We start from the raw sequence: 20488 nt of genomic DNA on the forward strand, positions 1-20488 counted from the left end.
TTAGTTCCGTACGATCCAAACCAGATGCTTGACAAGCTGATTTATAAGAATTTTGATAGCCGGCCAAGCAGCCAAGACTCTCGGTCAACAATCTCAAAGACGCCTGTTAATACAAATCAGTTTAAGAAGCAAGAGGCAAGGCTTGAACAACTGCTTAGTAGTGTAGCTGATACACCAATGAAGTCAGCCTTGGACTACGTCTTCAAAGGCGCTGAGATGGCGTTAAACCGGGCGGTTTTGTTGGAACAGGAAGTTCGAGAACTCCGCTGGGCAAATGAGAGGTTAAACACCAAGAAACGACGAAGAAATAAGCAGCTTACAGGCCTTAACGGCTTCACTGTTAACGAAGCAAGGGAGGCATTCCAACGCGAGTATAAAAAAATAAAGCCCTTCAGATTAAGGATCAGAATCAGCCTCGCCGCCGGGCACCTCCCAGATGCAGCGAGTGCGGTGTTCAAGGACATATACGTACGAGGTGTCCAAATCGAAGAACTGTGTAAAAAGACATTCAAAATGGTGTAATTGAGGCTTCAAAACACCATATATTTATATACAAATCAAAAATCCATGTTGGTGCTGCATTTGGTGGATCTGCTGGCTCGCTCGCTTGCGTGGCTCGCTCGGTTGACGATTACGTTAACTTTGATAGCTTAGTCATCATAGTGTCATCGGGCATAAAATCACCCGTCCTATGAAGGCAGCAATAAGAGGAAGCGGTCACGGGACGGGACGCGTCTCTCCGCCCGCGCCTTCCGCCTTCGTCGTCCTCGTCATCGTCCCTGACCTCCTCTTCCCCGACCTCCTCCTCTTCTTCTTCTTCTTCAACATCATCTTCCATCCCCCCTCCCCCATCCCCTCTTTGTTCTCGAAGCCAGTCTTGCCTTTGGCATGTACTCGTGACCAGACCGCATCTTGCTTTCCCCTTGGTTTATCTTGCCGCTCTCGAAGCCAGTCCTGCCATTCCTGTGTTCTCATAGGACTCTCTGTTTTCTCTCGTGGATCTCAGATTGGGCATGTACTCGTGACCAGACCGCATCTCTACTTTCTCGTTTCTCCTTCCTGGGTACTTGCTCTCTGTCGTCCTCGAATCCAGTCCTGCCATTCCTGTGTTCTCATAGGACTCTCTGTTTTCTCTCGTGGATTTCAGATTGGGCATGTACTCGTGACCAGGCTCAGAAGCTCATACCTTCTCAATCTTCTCTCTCCCCCCCTCCTATTCATCCATTCCATTTCTTCCGCCCTTATATTGCGAGTCAGGGCTGCTCCACGTCGCTCAAAGCCTGGGTGGGTGGGCTACTCGATTCTTCGAGGGTTATCGTTTAATAATCCAGCGGATTTCGCAGCAACAGAATGACAACTAACACTTCGCGAAACCGACCATGGGTCTCGAAAGTCCTTGTTCACGCACCTGACCTTGATGTTTTCTGTGTTGCCCGCCTTCGTATCGTCCAAGGCCAAATTATCGCGCATGGAGATACTGCCAATCAAGCATCTATCTTGCTTTCGATCACGACAACTCTCGCTAACTCGGGCAGCGTCGCTAACTCGAGCAGCAGATCCCAGGTCCTGACTTTGAATATCCCTCCCGAACGAGTCGAAAAATGCGGTCTAGCTCGGAGAAGCAACAACACTCTCTGTCCAACACGCCTCCTTTCCTCGCTCCCGGCGCCTGTTACAAATGTTTCGGCCGTCTCAACACTAAGTCTTAGCCTCGACACGGTCGGCATCGTTCTTAGTCCATCCGGCATGGACTCTCTCATACCGGCCATACCTGGAGACTTGAAATTTTACTCGTTTGCCAGAATTTGTCAATCCAAAATTCTCCGTCTACACTTCTCCGGACGACAATTTGTCGATAACGAACTTGATAGGCTACAAGAGTTCGTGTATGCCCTGCGGCAAAGGAGTCTTCAGGCAGTGCCTTTAAACACCGCTCGCCATGGAGTATGCCAGAAAGATTGGCGTGTTTTTGCTCTGTCGCCCGATCCACCTCCATATTGCCGGGAGTCCGTGTCCGAGCAGGTGGATCCTCCCGTATATGAGGAGGGAGTGCTAGCAAAACGGCGCAGAGGTATCTTCTCACCTTGCCATAGCACCTTGTGTAATAGTTCAATAATAGTATTTAGACCCACAGTCAATATCACCCAACGCTGAACGACGAAAAAAGATGCACCTTCTATCCCCCCAACCGATAGGCTCTCCAACTGAAGTACCGACTGATATTGCGACTGAAGTCAACACGCCGAGCACTCGGGCTCCTTCCCGATCACCGTCCTCGATCCGCCTGACTCACTTTCGGCGCGCTTCCTCCCGCGGCCAGACAGAGTATCAGAGACTCGCGCATCTTGAACACGAGCTCCGTGGTGTTTCTGATGACCTGATCCGTAGACTGTTAGTTCGATCCGGACGCGAACATCTGCTAGCCATACCGAAAGACGTCGACCGCCGTCTGGCACGCGAGCTCGAGCCTGTAGACAGCTCTCCCGAGGCCGACATGGTGATGATCGGACGTCGGCTTGAACGATACATTGATAAGACAATTGATCGTCGGCTCGCACATTATGTCGACTGTGCCGTGGCCGAGTGTCGCGATCAGCTCTACGACGTATGCACCCAGAAGGAAGCCCAATTCGAAGAAGAGATCGACAATGGTAACATCGAGGTACGCAACACAGTCAATGACTGTATGAAAGAAATGGAGGAGCAGGTGCAAGGGCACATAGTTCAAATGGAAGAACAAGCGCAACGGTGCATTAAGGATATCGAGGACCGGGCAGCCGAGATTGAGGTCGAGTTCGAATCCGAGATATCTGCGAAGAGGAAAGTTTCACTTGATGGGAAGTCAAGCGCACGTCGTGGGCTGCGCGCCCGTATCACGCGCAATTCCGTTTAAACCAGTACTGGTGGCTTTGAGAGCTTGTACTTGTTTTCTTGAGGCACGTAAAGTGCTGAGCCCTACGAGGGACTGGCTAAAGGGTGACAAGTGATCGGCTGCGCTAATTAGTGGATTGTACAGGCTTCTAAGTAATCCGATTGGTCGCTCGGATTGCCCGCCGAAGACAGATTATAGTATTCCATACTGTATCGCAATCTGCCCATATCGTAATCGCCCCTCTGCGTTCCACCCCCCTTGAATGAACCCTCGATATGTAGCTCGGGTAGCTGCTGTGCAACTCATAAGTTGGCCTCTGTCTGCGGGATTGCATGCCTGCTTGCGAAAATGAGTACTCAGCTAGGGAAGAAGGAACTGCGGTCCCGCCGTCGACACGCGGTGGGAGTGTGCAATGCATGCCGCCGACGGCATATTAAATGCGGCTTGGCTCGGCCCACCTGCTCAGCGCGCAAGGCCATCGGGCGTTATGCGAGACCTCGAACGCTCAACTAACATGGACGTCGACCTTGGGACCCTGATAGGAGCCCGTACTCGTGCATGGAAGTTGAGTCACTCCACTTCACAAAGGATGGGTGAGATTCATGGGCGGTTGACTGCTATTATCACAGGAGCTGCACCTAGTGAATGACAAATTTGAATATGGCAGGGGTACGGAGTCGGATTCGGTAGGGGCTCCGTAGGGACTGCGTAGCCCTACCATATCCAATCGTTCAGAATTCGCCAAAGCTGGAGGACCATACCTGTAAAATGTCCATGGTTACTTGGTAGTATGAGCAAGCAGACAAGCACTAAATTATACTAGATGAGGGGGGCGGGACCATAAAGTCTAGCGGTTGATTATTACTTCATAGAACCACGCTAGGTAACACTTGAAGGCTACACGCAAGATGTGATACACTCATAGTATACGCATCAGCCTTGCGCCCGACCTTCACCGCATGTCAATGCAGTCAGTTATACTTATGCCAAACCATAGCAAGCAAAGCTGAAGCCACGATCTCACAGCGACGGTGGTGGGTGACCTCCAAAAAAAAACACCTCGCTTGTGATTCCCCTCTCCAGGAGTACACCCAAAATGCCGCTGAAGTCCACCCTCCGGGCATCTCGCCCGCACATCGGCTGGGCCTGACGAACTATTGGCTCATATCGGGGATGAAATTGGGCCAAGCTGCGACTAGTCTCCATGTAGATTGACCACGACTCGATTAGATCTAGTGACCCAAGATCTAAACCCCAAGGGAAATTTGCCAAGCAGGGGTTCGACCAGACTAGCCTCTCTTGGCAAGGCTTCAGCTTCCGGTCCCTGATAGTTTGTTCGAGGCTGATACCTCCCCCCTTCTTTATTTCTGTTGCAAAGCTTTTGTTGCTTCGTCCACATCATTCTCATTCATCGCTACACCAAATAGTTCTTTTGTTCTGCCGTTATGATGCACCTGAAATTGGTTCTGGGCCTGGCTGCCGCTACACTTGTCTCGGCTGAGAACATTGTCACTACCCTTTTCATCCCGGATACCGACGCCGAGTCATTGGTGGGCTCAGTCATGGGCGTGGTAAGTGCTGACCACCCGTCACGGGGCACTGATTTCATGCATCACAGACTGACGGACAGAGTAGGCTGCAACTGCTACTACCTACCTTGTCAACTGTCCGACCGCAACTGGTATTGATGATGACGATGACGGCGATGACTGCGGCATGGGACCCGGTATGACAATTGTTGCCGGCCCTCAAACCACCAGCTATTTCCTCGGGGAGCCAGAAGATGATCTGTACGTGGCCTTCGTCCTCCCTGTCAGACTTGCGAGAGATCATTTGCTAACCCACCCCGTTCAGCTATATGTCCATGGCTTGTTCGGTGCAAGGGATTACTTACGGGGTCTGCACCGAAATGATTTCGGGCACGGGGGCGGACTTCCCTGGGACCTATACCACGACCATGGGTACTGATGACCTCTGCTGCTTTGTGCCCGTTACCATCACTGCGGGCACGCTTACCGGTGCTGGAGATGCCACCTCCCCTGCGACTGTACTAGCCACCGGAACGGCTGCCTCTACCGCCCCCGATGCTTCCGCTACCGGCACGGACCCCGCAGTCAGCGGCAAACCGGCTGCTGCTACTGTTGGCGCCTCCACAACTACCAACAATAGCACGACCCAGAGCAGCACCGGAGCTGCGGCACTCATTACCCATGATTCGACTCTGTTCTTTGGAGGTGCTGCGGCGGCTGCACTTGTGGCCGCAGCCTTTTGAAATATGATACCTTACCTAAAATGCTTTCCGTTCTTTGGTAAACCATTTGAAGATATCTATTTAACTCTGTGGATGAATCAAATTCCAAACTACACCTGGACGTTTGAGTCTTGTATGGTGTTAATATTCTGCTGGTGCGGAACGAGGCTGGCTCTCCCGTTTATCTGATCTGTATGAAGGATATCTATCTACCTTCATGAGCTTGCTTTACACAAACGTCAATTAACAGGTGGGCTGCGATAGGGGCACCTAGAGCTTGAATGGGGCAAGAACTGATTCTCCCCAGAGCCATTGGCCGATATGGACAGGCCCTGGGATATGGACCCACGAGACTAAGCTCCAAGACCTAGGAAAGTTAGTCCAGTAAATGGTATATTTTTTGCAGATGACAGGGCCTCATTGACATTATTCCCCGGCCAATGCATAAGTGCTTCCTTTAAGGAGTTAGATCAAGGGACGCTGCTGCAACATGAATACCTCTGTGCTTCATGTTACTTGCTACTTCACGCATTTAACACTTACTTCCACATGAAGCAGTATGCGCCTACTTTACCATTACCTAGAATCAGGATTAAACTGAGCTTGGACTTCACAGTCCCTTTAGCGGCAGTCGTCTATCTATCTCTTAGACGTCAGATAGCCAGCTAACTGCCTTAAAGTCTTTCCTGGGGTCTCAGGTACTATGATATAGCATAGGAAACTTTTATTCAATGCAAATAGAAACGAAGAAGCAGTTATATACTCGTTAATAATAATGTCTATTATAGAGCAGCTACGGTTTCAATAAATGCTGTAAACAATCCCATCTTTATAGATAAAGGGCGGGTCTTGGCGCTAGAGGAGATACTAAGATAACCATGCACGGATATGCATGCTCTTCCTGATGTTGCAGATTCTAATCTGCGTGGCGTTGCTCCCTTTCTTCCCCCGGAGTATTCAAGATTGTATACCCAAGTTGGAAAAAACCCTACTCGGGCCCGATGTGAGCAACTTATCGAGACACCTGTCTTGTGTGAAGATGAGAAGATAATAGTAGAATCGTTCTGAGAAATGTCTGAGACTTTAGTGTAACATAAATAACATAAGACACTTTGCGCCCTCTAATTGACCAATCCGCCGATTCCAACTCTTTACACCAACCAATTAATCCAGTCCACCCACCTCCATATCCACCCGACACCATTGGCCATTATGGTGTTTTCCAACCGTGCTGTTCACATCGTGAGTGTCCACTCCGCGGGTGAAATTGACGATGTGATTATTGCTGGGGGTGTTCTTGACGTGCCCGTTAAACCCATATTCAACAAGATGACCGATTTGTGGACCCAAGCTGAGAGGCTGCGCCCGCTGCTGCTCAACTAGCCCCATGGGTTAACTGTAATGGAACAGGCGTGGTGGATGCGTTCCTCCCGCCGGTGTTCCTCCCGCTAGGCCAAAACAGGAAATCCAGATGTTCGACCAATTAGGCTGTGTTGATCGACACAGGCTTGTTAACTTATAACCTACAGCCAGCACAGCACTGGAGTGCATACTGCGATCTCCACAATAGACGAGGCTGAGCTGAGGGCTTTTGTCGATCTCAGCTCGGCTACTGACTGACATGCATCCTTCCATCATGTCGTGTCTGGCCAAACCGACCAGCCTACCGGGGTATAAATATTCCCCTAAAGTAAGCACCCAACACTCCGAGATGATAACAATCCTCTTTCTGAGACCCTGGGGCCCTGCACACAACCTGGCCATCCTCTCTACACAGCATGGTTCGAGTACCATTTCTTTCAGTAGTCCAGGCCGCGTCCGCCCTCTGGGCGCTGGACCTTCTTCCCAGCATAGCTGCCGCGACAACCACCTTCCAAAACACCAGCTCCTCCGTGGAGTACAACTGTCACGCGGGACAATCCTGCTGGCCATCCAACGAGGAATGGACGCAGTTCAACAAAAGCCTGTCGGGGAACCTCCACCGCACCGTCCCCTTCGCCGCCAGCTGCTACTACAGTTCGCTCGCCTACGACCCGGCCTCCTGTGCCCTCGCCCAGAAGAATTACCTCCTCAACCAGCCCCGCACCGAGGTCTACGGGGCGGCGACGGGCCTCAACTGGGAGACGTGCGGGCTCCAAAGCTGCGCGCTGAACCCGCTCGACGGGGAGAGCGTGCAGTCGGACGAGTGCCAGCTCGGCCGCCTGTCGGCGCTGTACGTCGACGCCCACTCGGCGCAGCAAGTAGCCACAGCGGTGCGATTCGCACGCCAGCATCGCCTCCGGATCAGCATCAAGAACACCGGCCACGACTACTTCGGACGGTCGACGCGCCCGGACACCCTGGCCATCTGGACGCACCACCTGAAGAACATGACCTACCACGCCAACTTCACCGCCGCGAACTGTCCCGCGACCGATTCGCACGAGCACATCGGGGAGATCGGGGCGGGCGCGCAGGCGTCCGACGTGTACGCGTACTTCCAGGGGTTCGGGATGGACGTGACGGGCGGGAATGAGGGCTCGGTGGGGTTGGCGGGCGGGTTCGGGCAAGGCGGCGGCCACGGGGTGTTTGGGCCCTCGCGCGGGCTGCTGGTCGACAACGCGGTCGAGTTCGAGGTCGTCACGGCCGACGGCCAGCTCCGTACGATCAACGCCTGCTCCGACCCGGATCTCTTCTGGGCGATGCGCGGCGGCGGCGGCGGCACGTTCGCCGTTCTGACGAGCTACAAATTCCAGCTCTACCCCGCCGTCAAGATCAACGTCTACTCCTTGAAGGCCAGCTTCATCACGAACACGACGACGGCGGGGGATGACCCGAAGTACCGCGCGCTGGAGTGGCTGCTCACGCAGCACGCCACCGCGCAGCCCCTGTGGTCCGCCCAGAACGTCTCGGGCCATGCCTACTACTGGCCCAGCCAGGTCGAGCTCTACCTGGTGTTGCCGTCAAACAATCAAACGGCGCTGCCGGCGCTGACGCGGGATTTCGTGGCCGCCGTGCGGGCCCATCCCGAGCTGATCCAGGTCTCCGAGAGTAACTACACGACGTACGCGAAGTACACCGATTTCCTGACGCTGACCGAGGCGATCGCGACGGAGCTCACGCCGGGCGGGATCTACGAAGCCGTCGCCAGCCGGCTGGTTCCGCGCGATCTCTTTGCGTCGCCGGGAAGTGTCACGGACCTGGTGACGGCGGTGCTGGACGGGGTCCGTCGGAGTAATACCCTAATCTCCGAGGAGTACGCCCTGACGCAGGTCATCATGACCACGCCCGTCAACGTGCAGAACGGGAATACGACCAGCGTGCACCCCGCGTGGCGCTCGGCGCTGTGGCATGTGCTGATGACCGGGGGGTGGTTTGACGTGCGCTCCACAGCGAACCAGACCGCGCTACAGGAACGGTGGTTGGAGACCGTGCAGCCGCTGAAGGAGCTAACGCCGCGGGGCGGGTGCTACGTGAACGAGGGGTCGTACCTGGAACCGGAGTGGGAGGAGACGTTCTTCGGCGAGAACTATCCGGCTCTGCTTGGGGTGAAAGAGCGGTATGATCCGACGCACTTCTTTGATTGTTGGAAGTGTGTGGGCTGGAAGGGGTCCAAGTAAGTTTTCCCTCTGATTGTGCTTCTGCGGGATAAAGGCTGACGTTGGCGGCTCTAGGGGGTACCAGTGTTACGATTAATTATTTTCCTGTGTGGGGCAGTCGCGGCCAGGCTACACTGGACAGGGAGGAGGGGGCTGTCTCTTTACTCCAGGTCCAGCTTGACTGACTCTACTGCCTGCCTGCTGTCAGCGTCATGTACATGATATATAATCTGCCTAAGTCACGTTCTTTCTAGTTCTAAACCTGCTGGAGTTTTTCGAGTTACGTCTTGTCTATAGACCCGAGGGTAGTCTAATCTCAGTAGCCAGTGAAGAAAAAATTGAACTATTTGGGTTTATTGCCTTCCAGGCTAAAGGTGTAATTGCAGATGATCCGGCACAGCCGCGGATGGGAAACCGCGTTTAAAGTCTAGTAGTTTGAATCAAACCAGCCCAGCGACAACTGGATTTCGGTAAGTCCGAGGCTGAATATACCGTGAAGAAAAGGATTATCAATAAACCAATGGCACTCTCATCGTAAGCGCCAGCCATGCCGAGCTGAATGATCAGCTGGGGTGACAGAGCCCTGAAGGCGCAAAGAAGGCGGCAATTCGAGCCGAGAGGATTTCCTTCCACTCACAAAAGAGCAAGACTTGTTCACCTGATGAACATCGCATAACATAGCCTGTATGAGTTGAAAGGAGTTATAAAGTAGGCAGTTCCAGACAAGTGCCACCCAACGTCTCCAAAGCATCCTGCGATACATGCTCAGCAAACATAGCTACCTCTTACCGATATAGTACGGCAGTATGGGTATCAATCATAACTTCTTCAAGAACTTGGCTGTCATGTCGAGGATGATGCTTCTTTTACCTCTTTTACTCATTACTGTGACTGGTATGTCCAATCCCACCATTTTGCGACTGCAAGTCCCTGCTAACTACGGCAAATCGTCTCCATCAGCAACCTCTCCCTCCACCGCACACTCCCAACCAACCGACAACGTCAACGTCACGAGCACAACCTACTACACCCAAATCGCGATCAAAAACTCGCTCCCAGTGCACCTAAAGCACATCCGATTTGCGCACATCAGCAAGCAGGAGCTGAACGTCCAAGCCTGGGATAACATACAGAGCGGTCAGACCCTCCCTGCAGTCTGGATCAAATATGCAACGGGTATGTTCAAGTGGCAGAGAGCCACGATTATTCTCGGACTCGAACCCAGGTGCTGACCGTGTCAGGGATCTTCACCGGTAGCGACACGTGGAACCTGGACATCACCTTCGAAGACGGCGAGACCTTCTACATCGACCGGGACAGCACCTGCAACTTGCAGGAATCCGACAGTGGGCAAGTGTACACGTGGACCATCGAGGGGTCAACCTTCCATATGCCGATGAATAGTGTATGTTTTCTTTGGAAATGTGTTACCCCAGCACCATGTTTGACGGAAGATGAACAGGACGGCATGAACACGCAGATTAACAACGACGACGACGAGGACGAGTTCAATACCTACGCATTCGCACGGGTAGGAATGTCCCTGCTCTGCTCGACTCTCCTTTCCGTGTGCGTGGTGTGGTAGATTCCACTGACTAAGGATGTTAAAGATCAAAAACGAATTCGACCAGACGTTTGAATGGTCGCAACTAGCGCATACGCACGAAGGGACGGGCGAGAGGCGGAGCGCGTGGACGACGTCGATCCCTCCGCAGGGTTTCTCGCCGGTGGTGCCGGTGTACTTCACTACGGGGTTCGGAAACACGGATACGGATTTCTGGGCAGTGCGGGCGAAGTACAGTGCGGATGGCGGGGCGCACTACCTCCTGCGGCAGGCGGATGAGAATTACAAGTGCATGCTGAAGTCCGGGGATGCGGGGCAGTTGTTCCACGTGGGCATTCGGGGCCAGCATGGGAGGAGTGGGGACTTCATTCTGGATATTCCGAGTGGGTCGTGTACGGTTGGATTGGTGCAGTCGAAGGAGGGGACTGCTGCGCCTGTGAATGTGGAGCTGTAAGGGTGCTCGGAATAGCTTCAGCTTACTGCCTCGGCTGCTGTGTAGATAGTCGGAGTCTTAGATTGCCGAATGCGGTTTGGCGCCATCTTTGCAAAGCCGAGAATTCTGACGTCTTATTTTTTTTCGCGCCCACCGCGTATCTCAATCCGGCATTCGAGTGGACCAAGACTCTAGGGGAGAATGAGGTGAAGATAGCTGCCTCGTATCTCTGTAGTCCCACCGAGTCTCATTTATTTGCATCCAGAACTTCATCACACTATCGATTATGTAACAGTTTTCCCCATACCTGGCCATGTTTATCCCTTACAACCCGCCCTCCTCGACCCAAGGCAAGCACAACCGCCGGAAGATAAACACATACGTGGCCGCAGTAGCGGCTGCAAAGACCAGCGACAAGCGATGCTCACGGCCCCACAAGACAACTACGACGGGTCGTGCAAACGGAAAGGCAGACAACTTCACTCAAGCTCTCCATTGGTTCCCTACTTTCAATTTTAGTGATCCCACGGGCGAACCCCCTGCTCGTCAGGCAGACGAACAGGGATCGGCATGCGGGGGGCCCGAGGCCGAGGACCCTGGCGCTGGCCAGCTTCCGGCGCGTGCGTTTGCTGCAGGGAGGTTCTACCCCATCGAGGGTTCAGGCCCCAACTCTCGCGGACCGCTTGCGCTGCAGGCTCTCGCCCACTGTGAGTAAGGCTTATGCGACCCAATCTGTGCTCATCGTTGATTGCAAATCTTGCTTTGAGCCCGAACTGACATAGCCGCGTCCGGAAAACCCGGCTGCAGTGTACGATGTCCTTCTCCCGTACGATGCGAAAGTTGTGGGCCTGGGGAGGGTAGAAACAGACAGCTACGCGAGGCATCTCCTCGCCTGGACCTTCGAACACCAGGAGGTTTTTCATAGCCAGGCAGCCTTCAGCCTGTGTATCTTGTACCAAATGGATGGCAGTAGGGGAGCTCATCAGGCAATCCTGTGGCATCGGCAGCATCTGCTAAGGGCCGTGCGCCAAAGACTGTCCGCCCAGCGAGTGGACGACGTGCTGCTGCACAGTCTCTGCACGATGATCTCCGTCGACGAGTGTCTGGGCTTCCACGAGTCTCGCGCTGTGCACCTGAAAGGACTGCAGAATATCATGCGCGTTCGTGAATCTCCCACCAGGGCGTCGCAGCTCACACTCTCAGGGTCCAGCACCGCCCCAGGTATGCTGCCAAAGCATTCCCCCCTGGGCAAGGTGGTGCTCGTCAACAGGATCATGGTAGAGTTTCATCTGAAGATGAACCTCGGCTTTCAGCAGGAAGTGGATCTGCCGCCAACATCGTCCGATGAACCCCCTCTCCTGCTTCTAAGCCCAGGCCCAGCCACAGATACCACCAGCGTGGAGGACCTCCTACCGCCCGGCTTCCAAGATCTCGCTCGATCGGGCAGGTTGACTCCGACAGTGATCAACCTTCTTTCGGACTTTTCTTTCTGGTTCTATAGCGGGATGGGCACAGACGTCACCACCCGCGAGACCTGGCGCTGTTTGACCTTCACCCCCAGTAACAGCCTTGAACAGTGCATCAACATCGCTCTGGTCTCGCTCGCAGACGATCTCAGCGCGCTGGGCTCCCATCCGTGCGCTGTCATCTTCCGGCAGGCCGAGCAGCGCGCGCGCCTTCTACGATCACTCTCATCTCTCTTCGATGAGCCCTGGTTCCAGCAACTCGGAATTTGGATCATTACGGTCATTGCAACACCGCCAAGGACGTCGCCTTTGCCCTGGCTGGTTAAGATGGAGGTTCTTGGGATGGTGATGTTGGCCCCACCATCCCCACGGTGTGGTGGATTCTCTTATCGATCCATCGATCAGATCGAGGGGGTCCTACGGCGTTTTTTCTTCGACGAGAGCCGCGCGGACGATTGGCGACGGGCTTGGAAGGAGTATTTTGAGCTTGGTGTGGTGGATCAGAGATCACTAATATAATAGGTTTTCGTCTGTTCTCAACTACCCAAACCGCAACATGGCCCGGGTTCGTCACTCCTCCCCGCCCGCGATAATATTCCAAATTTCTTCGTGAAACTGGCGCTCTCAATACACCAACAAGCGAACCACTATACGGCAACATCGGTGTCGCAAAGAGCCTTGCAACCTTCCCGGGCCCGATTTGCTCGTCCAACTCACATTCGCAACATGAGATTCGAACGGTCTGGGAAGCCATCGATGACGGGTAGCAAATCAGGAAGAATCATCAACTTCTAGTCGAGGACGGGTTCGTGTCTGATTTGTAATCACAAGTGGACACGGACGACCATTTCAGCCACTCAGTATTCGAGAAATCTGCTGGCAAAGTCATAAGCAGACGTATTTAATACATATAGTCCTAGTCACCAGGCGGTTACCGCTGTAGCGAGAATACTCAACAGAAGAAGCTGTCCTTGCCGAGTAGCCGCGATAATCGTCCATAGTCCCCGAGCACAGTTCGTAGATTGACTCGTCTAATAACTTCATTCCTTCCTTTGAAAGCACTGAGTATCTCCTGTTTCCTACACAAACATGTGTACCCTTCGATTTGTCGATAACAGACGATAAACAACTTCAGCAGAATAAGATGAGAATCCCCACACCAACACACGCAGCATATCGTGTCAAAGCAAATACACCTATCCCCAGCCAGCATCCCTAACCGCACCCTCTCCGCGCCCCTACACTCTCCTCCCACCCACAAAGTGCAACGAAGTCAACCCTCACAAGCAAATCACTGATTCTGCATCCCATCCACCAACAGGTACGGGGCGTTGTAGGCGTGCTCGCACGAGCTGGTCCACTGGGTGCTGCTGGACTCGGTGGCGGCCCACAGCAGGGCGCAGCCGCTGGAGCAGCTGCTGTCCGGGCAGGCGTAGATGGGCGGCACGTAGTCCTGGCCGCTGAGGTTGGACCAGCCGATGTCGACGTCGTACTCGTCCTCGCCCACGGACAGGCACTGCGCCGTCGTCAGCACCTCCATCGTCTGCGACCCGTCCACCTCCAGGTAGTGGTAGTCCGAGGAGCCGAAGCTGTGGTCGCAGTCGTCGCCCGCGGTGGAGATGATGACGCTGAACTCGATGGCCTGGGCGCAGGTGGCCAGGAGGGTGGCTGTGCCGAGGAGGAGGGTTTTGGGGATCATGGTTGCTGGGTTGGGTTCGGCTGTTGCGGGGTTTGGGTTGTGGTGGATGGTGTTTGTGAACAAATCTGAGAACCAGCGGGAGAGAGAGAGAGAGGAAATTTGAATATGGTTTTCTTGGGAGGATGGTTTGGATGGATGGAGGAAAAGCTGGTGAGCTGGGAATGAGCAGGCTCTTTATAGAGCGCATGCGGTCGCGGAGTTCGGGCTCGTTTTGCTCTGGCAAATGCTTCTTATCTGGCACTGACTCAACCTTTTCGACTGTGCTTGCGCCGATCATCACTTCAACAATGATCCTGGGCTTCACCGGAAGAGGAAAGAAACTCGGGTGCGAGGTCACCGTCGTCATATCGTCGGTGGAAATCAAGCTTTTGCGCCCTGCAGGAATATCTAGTTTGGGGGCGGAGGAATTAGTCTTGTATGATGAGGCTGCGGAAGCGGGTCCTCCAGGGTCCACCGACCCCTTGGGTGGAGTCCATTCGTAGCCTTGTCCAGGAGGTGGGATTGATGAATGTCAGGCCATGGATACTCGACCTTACATGGTATTTGTCGCGATACGAAGTAGTCATTCTCTTGGTATTACCTAGTCCCCTTAGACATCGATGCCCGTATATCCGCTTCATTCATCGGTTAAAGGAATGCCGGTATCTTTCTTTCTTCCTCAATCGCTTTTCCTAAGCCAATGTTTACCTTATCTAAGACCCTTGACTCGGTCATAATGTCACACCCGCCATTCCATGAGATTACCAAATTGTCTTTTTCGTCGATACTAGATAGGCACTGCGATATTGCACAAGGTAGATTGAGAGAGTGAGCCTGTTCAGTCAAAACTATACTAGTAGGGGATTGGTCCTTCACGACTTGGAATACATCCTTAGATACCGAGCGCGGTCTGGTCAGTACTCGACATGAGAAGGCTTCCAAGGTATATGATTGAGCTCGACAGTTGCCTCGAAACAGTACGAACGGTTAACTTATCGCAGGCTCGCCCAAGTCCTCCCCAAAGGAATTCGTAAGTGGAGACGAAACCATCCAGCACTTAGGTCGCACTGATTGATCTTTTCGTGAAATTGACTGGACTTTCCATCTCCTTCCCTTGGTGCAGCTTTGACAACCATTAAAAAGGGGAGGCATCTATAAAAGGAGTGTACTGCCGCGGGCAGGTAGTATTCGACGATGGAACTATGCCATGGAAGTATGCCTGAATCTTTCCAAAGTAACAGTCCGACGCCCCTTGGTCAATGACCGTATGCTGAATACCACGGAAACATTCCGCGTGTAAGCATACACTCTTAGTCGAGATGGCGATGAGATCAATCAGGAAGCGAAAACAACTTACACCAACGGCTTCTTGCATCAAAAGCACCGATCCGGCAAACCGAGAGGACATCTTGCGCGCCCTACAATGAGATATTGTTAGTTAGGAAAATCGATAGCCAATGGTGATGCTATCTTGGCCGAAACGTACGATATCAACGGCGTGATGGGGTCGATGGTGTTGCTCGCAAAGAGGATCGGGAAGGCCGTAGGCACCTTTAGTGCGCTGATATCGCCTGCATCACAGCCTGGTTAGACATGGAATTCAGTGCAGCTGGTCACCCATTTAGCTGAGGATAAAGTCTATCGAATGCTATAAAGGCAAGAAAGATGGAGGGAGGGCCAGGAGGGGTGTTGCCTACCCCGAATGTCCATGCTATCAGGCAACTGCGGTCGGAACGATCGGCATAAGATACCTTCTAGATAGATTGGGTAAATATCACCGATGTACTTGCTCTTGGATATCGTGTACTCCGCCCAAGTCTTGAACTCTTCAATGGTAGTAAGCTTGTTTCTCCGATAGGAATCGGTGCATGTAATGGCAAGACGGGCATCGGTTATAGAATTTGACTGGTCATACATGCCGGCGAGAGCGGAGAAATTCCCCTGTTCGGCCTGGCGTAGGATCTCGGCCATGCTAGGAAAACTTGCGAGAGGGGTGTAAAGTGTGTTGAGAAAGAGAGTCTTCAGGTCTGAATAGGTGACCATTGTTGGCAGCAGATCTGGATCGCCGACGCCGCTCAGCGCAACGGGATGGTTCTGAAGTTGACGGATGATGCCATCCATTCTTTCCGTGATGTTGGCCGGCGTGGGACCCCAAAATGAGCAATTTGCAGGGCCTGCAGAATAGCAGAAGGTCGAGAACGTTGCCAAGGCCTCGTCCATTTGATCGACATTGTCTGTCCAATAGTTGTTGTAATATTGCTCTGCGTTCAAAACACCGTCGAGTACCATTCTCCCAACGCGATCAGGAAACATGGAAGCAAAAGTGCTTCCGATGACAGTGCCGTAGCTGATGCTATAGCACCACAATTTAGCGGCTGATGGTGATTGTCCGGCCATCTCAGCCTCAGCTTCGGTAAATGTGAGCAAGTCACGAGCAACGGCGGGCGTAGTCACATAGTACGAATGGGGCGACTTGTTTTCCACGGCATTGTTGCACCGTTCGCCGTAAATAGAGCTTGAATAGTACTGTTCCTCGAACGATGTCGAAGAGATGTTAGAAGCGCCTGTCCTGTGTAGTCGATAGAAAGCCAATCTTGCCTCTGCAACCCCTGAGAAGCAGTCTAGATGCAAGCCACTGTTGTACACACCGCGAGGATCAAAGGAGACGAAGTTGTACTGCTCTCCAAACATTTGCCCGACGAGAGTCTGGTATGTGAGGAGGAGGTCGACACCAGATCCACCCGGGCCGCCTGGTGAATGTCAGTCCAGTAAAAGAAGTACAAACAATGTTGCCATGATCGAATGAGATCGTACCAGGTACGAGTACAATGCTTGGAGACTCGACGGTGGCATTTTTGCCAGCCAGCTTGATGAAGGCAATCGACGTTGTACCAAGACTTCTATTCGCATAGTCCAAAGGGACTTCCAATCTGGAACAACCAAAGGCATCAAAGCATGGTGCCCATGTGAGGTTGGCTGATGGTTCAATCTAGATGACTCGTCAGGAGCTCGAAACCCTTGGGCAAATGTGGTATCGTAGACTTGCGAACTCACGTCGTCAAAGCCATAGGCCATGGCCCGATCATGTAAACTGTGGGCTGTCAATCCCAAGCTCATCAAAAAGAATAGTGCGTTCGCAAATCGGCTCATTTTCAATCCCGATGGCTTCTTATTGATCCTTGTGCTGGCTTTCTTGGAATTGCCCAAACGGTTGCGATGTTTAGGAACTATTTATACTGTCTTTGCCCTTAAGGTCGTAACGTCCAATCTGACGGATTGAATAGGCAGCTGTATTCTGCCTATCAATTCAAAACACCTCCTTCGCTCTCTGTTCCGCTTGTACGAATAAACCAATCAATGGTTCTCTACAACCTCAGCCTGTGTAACTACGATTTAATTGAGATTCGTGCTCCTGTCTGTATGTTTACACCGATACTTGCGCCTTATCCAGAATAGTCAGATAGGCTCGACTCAGCCTCCTTGATGACCCACTTGTACGAGCTGACCAATCAATCCCCTCACAATCTGTGCTACTAGTCTTTGAAAGGTAAGGTATGATTTAAGAGTCCATGATCAATGCAGTGAGTCCCGGAGTCATATCATGGGTCCCAACATTAGGTAGACTCTAAGCTATCTACCTATGCAATCCTTTGCCATCACTGGAAACTCCTATTGAAGTACCCCCGCTTGTACGAACAAATCCATTAAGTTCAGACTTTCCCCAGCTTCGGCTGTTTGTGCTCTGTACTACTGTCCACCGTTTCCCACCCAGCCGCCCACCGTAAGGGATGTGGCGATAGCTTCCTCACTGGCGTGTGAACCGACAAACGGATTGTCATCTCAAACTTTCTTTAGACGCCCCAAAAGCTCACCTCTCGATGTCGATGCATGCATGTGGTGGCCTTGAAAGACCTGTGCCTAAAACAGTGCGCATTTGCAGATCTTATCCAGGTCACATCGCCACGATGGATGAGATGAAGAATGAGAATACCAAGGCGGGCAATCAAGCTTGGAGAAAAAAACCTCGCAAGTTCGCTCCAAAGTCCAGACTGGGATGTAAAACATGCAAGTATGTCTTGACTTTCACTTCTTGCATTATGGAGGTCAGTCGAGGACTACGAGATTGACATTTCTCAGGATAAGACGGATAAGATGCGATCTAGCTCGACCCGCATGCTTGAAATGCTTTTCAACCGGTCGCACTTGCGATGGCTATAGTGAAACGCCCTTCGCATCCAAGGTCGAGAAGGCTGAGACAGAATCGACTCATCATCATAAGGTGATCGTTGGCAGAGCAGATATTTGTAACAATTACCACCCACGTACGACGATCAGTGCGTACGAGTCCGCGCGATGGCACTCGAAATACCATGGTCTCAATTTGCGGAATCTCCAACCATTCATGATCTTACCAGTTACTGCGTCGACTGAGGGAGAGATAATGTCCTTTTTCAGGGATGTCTCGATCAAGCACCTGAATGGATACCGCCCTTGCGAATCATGGCGACAAACTCTCATGTTTTTCGCCCAAACAGTGCCAGCAGTGCGGCATGCTGCCATTGCCCTGGCCTTGATTTACCGAAATCAGTACCTGGATGGTCACTCAGATAATGGATCCCAGTATCAACTACCTTCGTTGAAGAACCGACTACCGGGTCACGTCCCTTTGATTCACTATAACCGCGCCATTCAACTTTTGCTGAACACGGAGAAGCGTGACAGCACCCAAACCATAGCGGTCACATTGATGATCTGTTACCTCTTCACCTCTCTTGATCATCTGGTGGGCGACAACGTCCAAGCAGTCAAGCACTTGCGCGGGGGGGTGGCGCTCTCGCGTAGCATCAACAACAACGCTACATTGAGCCGCGATGCCAATGACGATGCCCCATTTTCAGGGATCCAAGCGATTATCAATCAGGTTACCCAACAGATCCGCCGCCTGGACATGCAGGCCGTCATGTTCCTGGTCGACTGGACTCCCGTCAACCTCGAAGAGACATTCAAAATGTCCCATCTTGTCTTCTTCGACAACAATCCCTTCCAGTCCCTCGACCAAGCCGCCGACTACCTCCAGATCCTCGTCACTCAGGTAATGCGCCTTCGCAACACCCGCCACCAGATATCCCCGACGGGTACGATGCCACCGTTACCTTCTTGCCTCAACCACACCGTCCGCGGGCAGTTGGAAACATGGTCGCGTCGCTTCGAATTCTTCCTGCAGCTACCAGGCGGCAGCAGCAGCCCTTCTGCGCCAGCATCTAACACCCAACCGCTCGTAACACTCCTCCGCCTGCAATATACTATCGCATTGATACTCCTCGAGGGATACGGACCCGGCCGGGAAATGGACTATGACAAGTTTCTGCCCCAATTCCGGCAATGCGTCGCACTTGCGGGCGAGGTCGCGGCGGCGCATCACCGGTATGTGGGGTCGTCAGCACGCGCGACATTCACGCCGGAGATCGGATTCATCCCCGTTCTTTACATCGTCGGGGTCAAGTGCCGGCATCCGGTTGTCCGTCGTCAAGTCCTCGAGATTTTGCGACGGCAACCGATGCGGGAGGCGGCGTGGGATAGCATCCTGACTGCTCGGATAGTGGAGCGGGTCATCGAGATTGAAGAGAGTGGCAGTGGCGGTGCGGCTGAGCTAGAGCAAATGGCACCACAGTGCATGGAACAGATTTCCATACGGCAGAGGATCGAGGCATTGTCTTATACGTATTTCCCAGGGGGTGGGGGGTCAGCGGCCCGATTGGAGATTGAGTATACATTCTGCGCCCGGGAGGGGGTACACGTTGAATCACTTATGATATAATGAAGCGAGTCATTGGATGTCAAAGAAGCTGTGTTAATTATTATTTAGAGATTAAACCCACGTGACTCACATTGGCAATGGTTGTGGTCATAGGAACAGCAGAAGCCCCAAGTTATCGCCACGCAGCTCCAAGTGGACCATGTGCATACAACCCATGCCCCGATGAGCCTGTCACAAGCAATAGCCAACTTTAGCGCCTTAGACAGCTCTGTAGCTGCAGCATCCCACTTGGAAAGGCTCCATTAGGCTTTCGGGTCTGAACCATTCGGAATGATGTTTGCGACCGGTCCAAACCATTGGCAGACCCCCCGTTTCTGCCTGTCCCTCACCTTTCATTTTAACACCGTCCTAGAAAAGCCACCCGAGTCGCTGACCACTCTGACGACCAACACCATCATCTTCTTATACCGACCCACAGCTATTAGATGGGCGATAGTTGATCAGATATTCTGTATGGTTACAGTAGAGTGATGGTCACAAATCCTACCGCCACAGCCGTCTTGCGAGCGTGATGGGGTATGTGGTTCACCTGAACACATACCCCATCCGAGAGCGAGACACCGCCTCGCAAAGTAATCGCCATGTCACTGTCTGATTGTTTGAAGATATTCAAGAGACCCTGGCCTAAAGGGCATAGAAAGAAGAAGAGCCCCGAGGAAAGGCCTACCTCCTCTGCCATAGCCCTGCCCGCCTCGCCCAAAGTCGATCTCCGAATCGAAGCTTGTCAAGCAGATGACTCGATTGCTGGAGTCTTACAGCAAACAAACAATAAAGATGTGTCAATCAGCATGGATGACTCAATACGCCCTCCACCTACAATGCAGAGCG

The 20488-nt window shown here is 52.7% G+C and overlaps 8 protein-coding genes across 8 annotated transcripts; 6 read left to right on the plus strand and 2 right to left on the minus strand.

The window, feature by feature from the left end:
• Positions 1-1350: 1350 nt before the first annotated feature.
• Positions 1351-2893, plus strand: ASPACDRAFT_33441 (uncharacterized protein; the record flags this gene model as incomplete). The annotated part of the gene is made up of 2 exons (XM_020199959.1): positions 1351-2071; positions 2127-2893. 2 exons carry the CDS (start codon positions 1351-1353, stop codon positions 2891-2893), a joined length of 1488 nt encoding a protein of 495 aa, XP_020053236.1.
• Positions 2894-4317: 1424 nt separating this feature from the next.
• Positions 4318-5144, plus strand: ASPACDRAFT_46425 (uncharacterized protein; the record flags this gene model as incomplete). The annotated part of the gene is made up of 3 exons (XM_020201778.1): positions 4318-4443; positions 4508-4662; positions 4727-5144. 3 exons carry the CDS (start codon positions 4318-4320, stop codon positions 5142-5144), a joined length of 699 nt encoding a protein of 232 aa, XP_020053237.1.
• Positions 5145-6901: 1757 nt separating this feature from the next.
• Positions 6902-8798, plus strand: ASPACDRAFT_54267 (uncharacterized protein; the record flags this gene model as incomplete). The annotated part of the gene is made up of 3 exons (XM_020202856.1): positions 6902-7020; positions 7087-8718; positions 8777-8798. 3 exons carry the CDS (start codon positions 6902-6904, stop codon positions 8796-8798), a joined length of 1773 nt encoding a protein of 590 aa, XP_020053238.1.
• Positions 8799-9597: 799 nt separating this feature from the next.
• Positions 9598-10719, plus strand: ASPACDRAFT_46427 (uncharacterized protein; the record flags this gene model as incomplete). The annotated part of the gene is made up of 4 exons (XM_020201779.1): positions 9598-9877; positions 9943-10106; positions 10164-10232; positions 10312-10719. The coding sequence occupies 4 exons, from the start codon at positions 9598-9600 to the stop codon at positions 10717-10719; spliced, it is 921 nt and encodes a 306-aa protein (XP_020053239.1).
• Positions 10720-10859: 140 nt separating this feature from the next.
• On the plus strand, positions 10860-13169 carry ASPACDRAFT_124869 (uncharacterized protein). Its single transcript, XM_020196758.1, has 2 exons — positions 10860-11405; positions 11506-13169. The coding sequence occupies exons 1-2, from the start codon at positions 11012-11014 to the stop codon at positions 12681-12683; spliced, it is 1572 nt and encodes a 523-aa protein (XP_020053240.1). The 5' UTR covers positions 10860-11011; the 3' UTR covers positions 12684-13169.
• Positions 13150-13966, minus strand: ASPACDRAFT_1890745 (uncharacterized protein; the record flags this gene model as incomplete). Its single annotated transcript, XM_020198585.1, has 1 exon — positions 13150-13966. A coding segment is annotated over one exon (522 nt), but the record flags the coding sequence as incomplete, so codon positions are not given.
• Positions 13967-15042: 1076 nt separating this feature from the next.
• On the minus strand, positions 15043-16992 carry ASPACDRAFT_34129 (uncharacterized protein; the record flags this gene model as incomplete). The annotated part of the gene is made up of 6 exons (XM_020200020.1): positions 15043-15149; positions 15196-15260; positions 15329-15425; positions 15540-16592; positions 16657-16831; positions 16897-16992. The coding sequence occupies 6 exons, from the start codon at positions 16990-16992 to the stop codon at positions 15043-15045; spliced, it is 1593 nt and encodes a 530-aa protein (XP_020053242.1).
• An 815-nt stretch (positions 16993-17807) lies between these two features.
• ASPACDRAFT_34093 (uncharacterized protein) lies at positions 17808-19660 on the plus strand (the record flags this gene model as incomplete). Its single annotated transcript, XM_020200015.1, has 2 exons — positions 17808-17898; positions 18006-19660. The coding sequence occupies 2 exons, from the start codon at positions 17808-17810 to the stop codon at positions 19658-19660; spliced, it is 1746 nt and encodes a 581-aa protein (XP_020053243.1).
• Between the last annotated feature and the right edge of the window lie 828 nt (positions 19661-20488).

This window comes from Aspergillus aculeatus (assembly GCF_001890905.1).
Source record: "Aspergillus aculeatus ATCC 16872 unplaced genomic scaffold ASPACscaffold_15, whole genome shotgun sequence".
In the NCBI taxonomy this organism is placed as follows: Eukaryota; Fungi; Ascomycota; class Eurotiomycetes; order Eurotiales; family Aspergillaceae; genus Aspergillus; species Aspergillus aculeatus.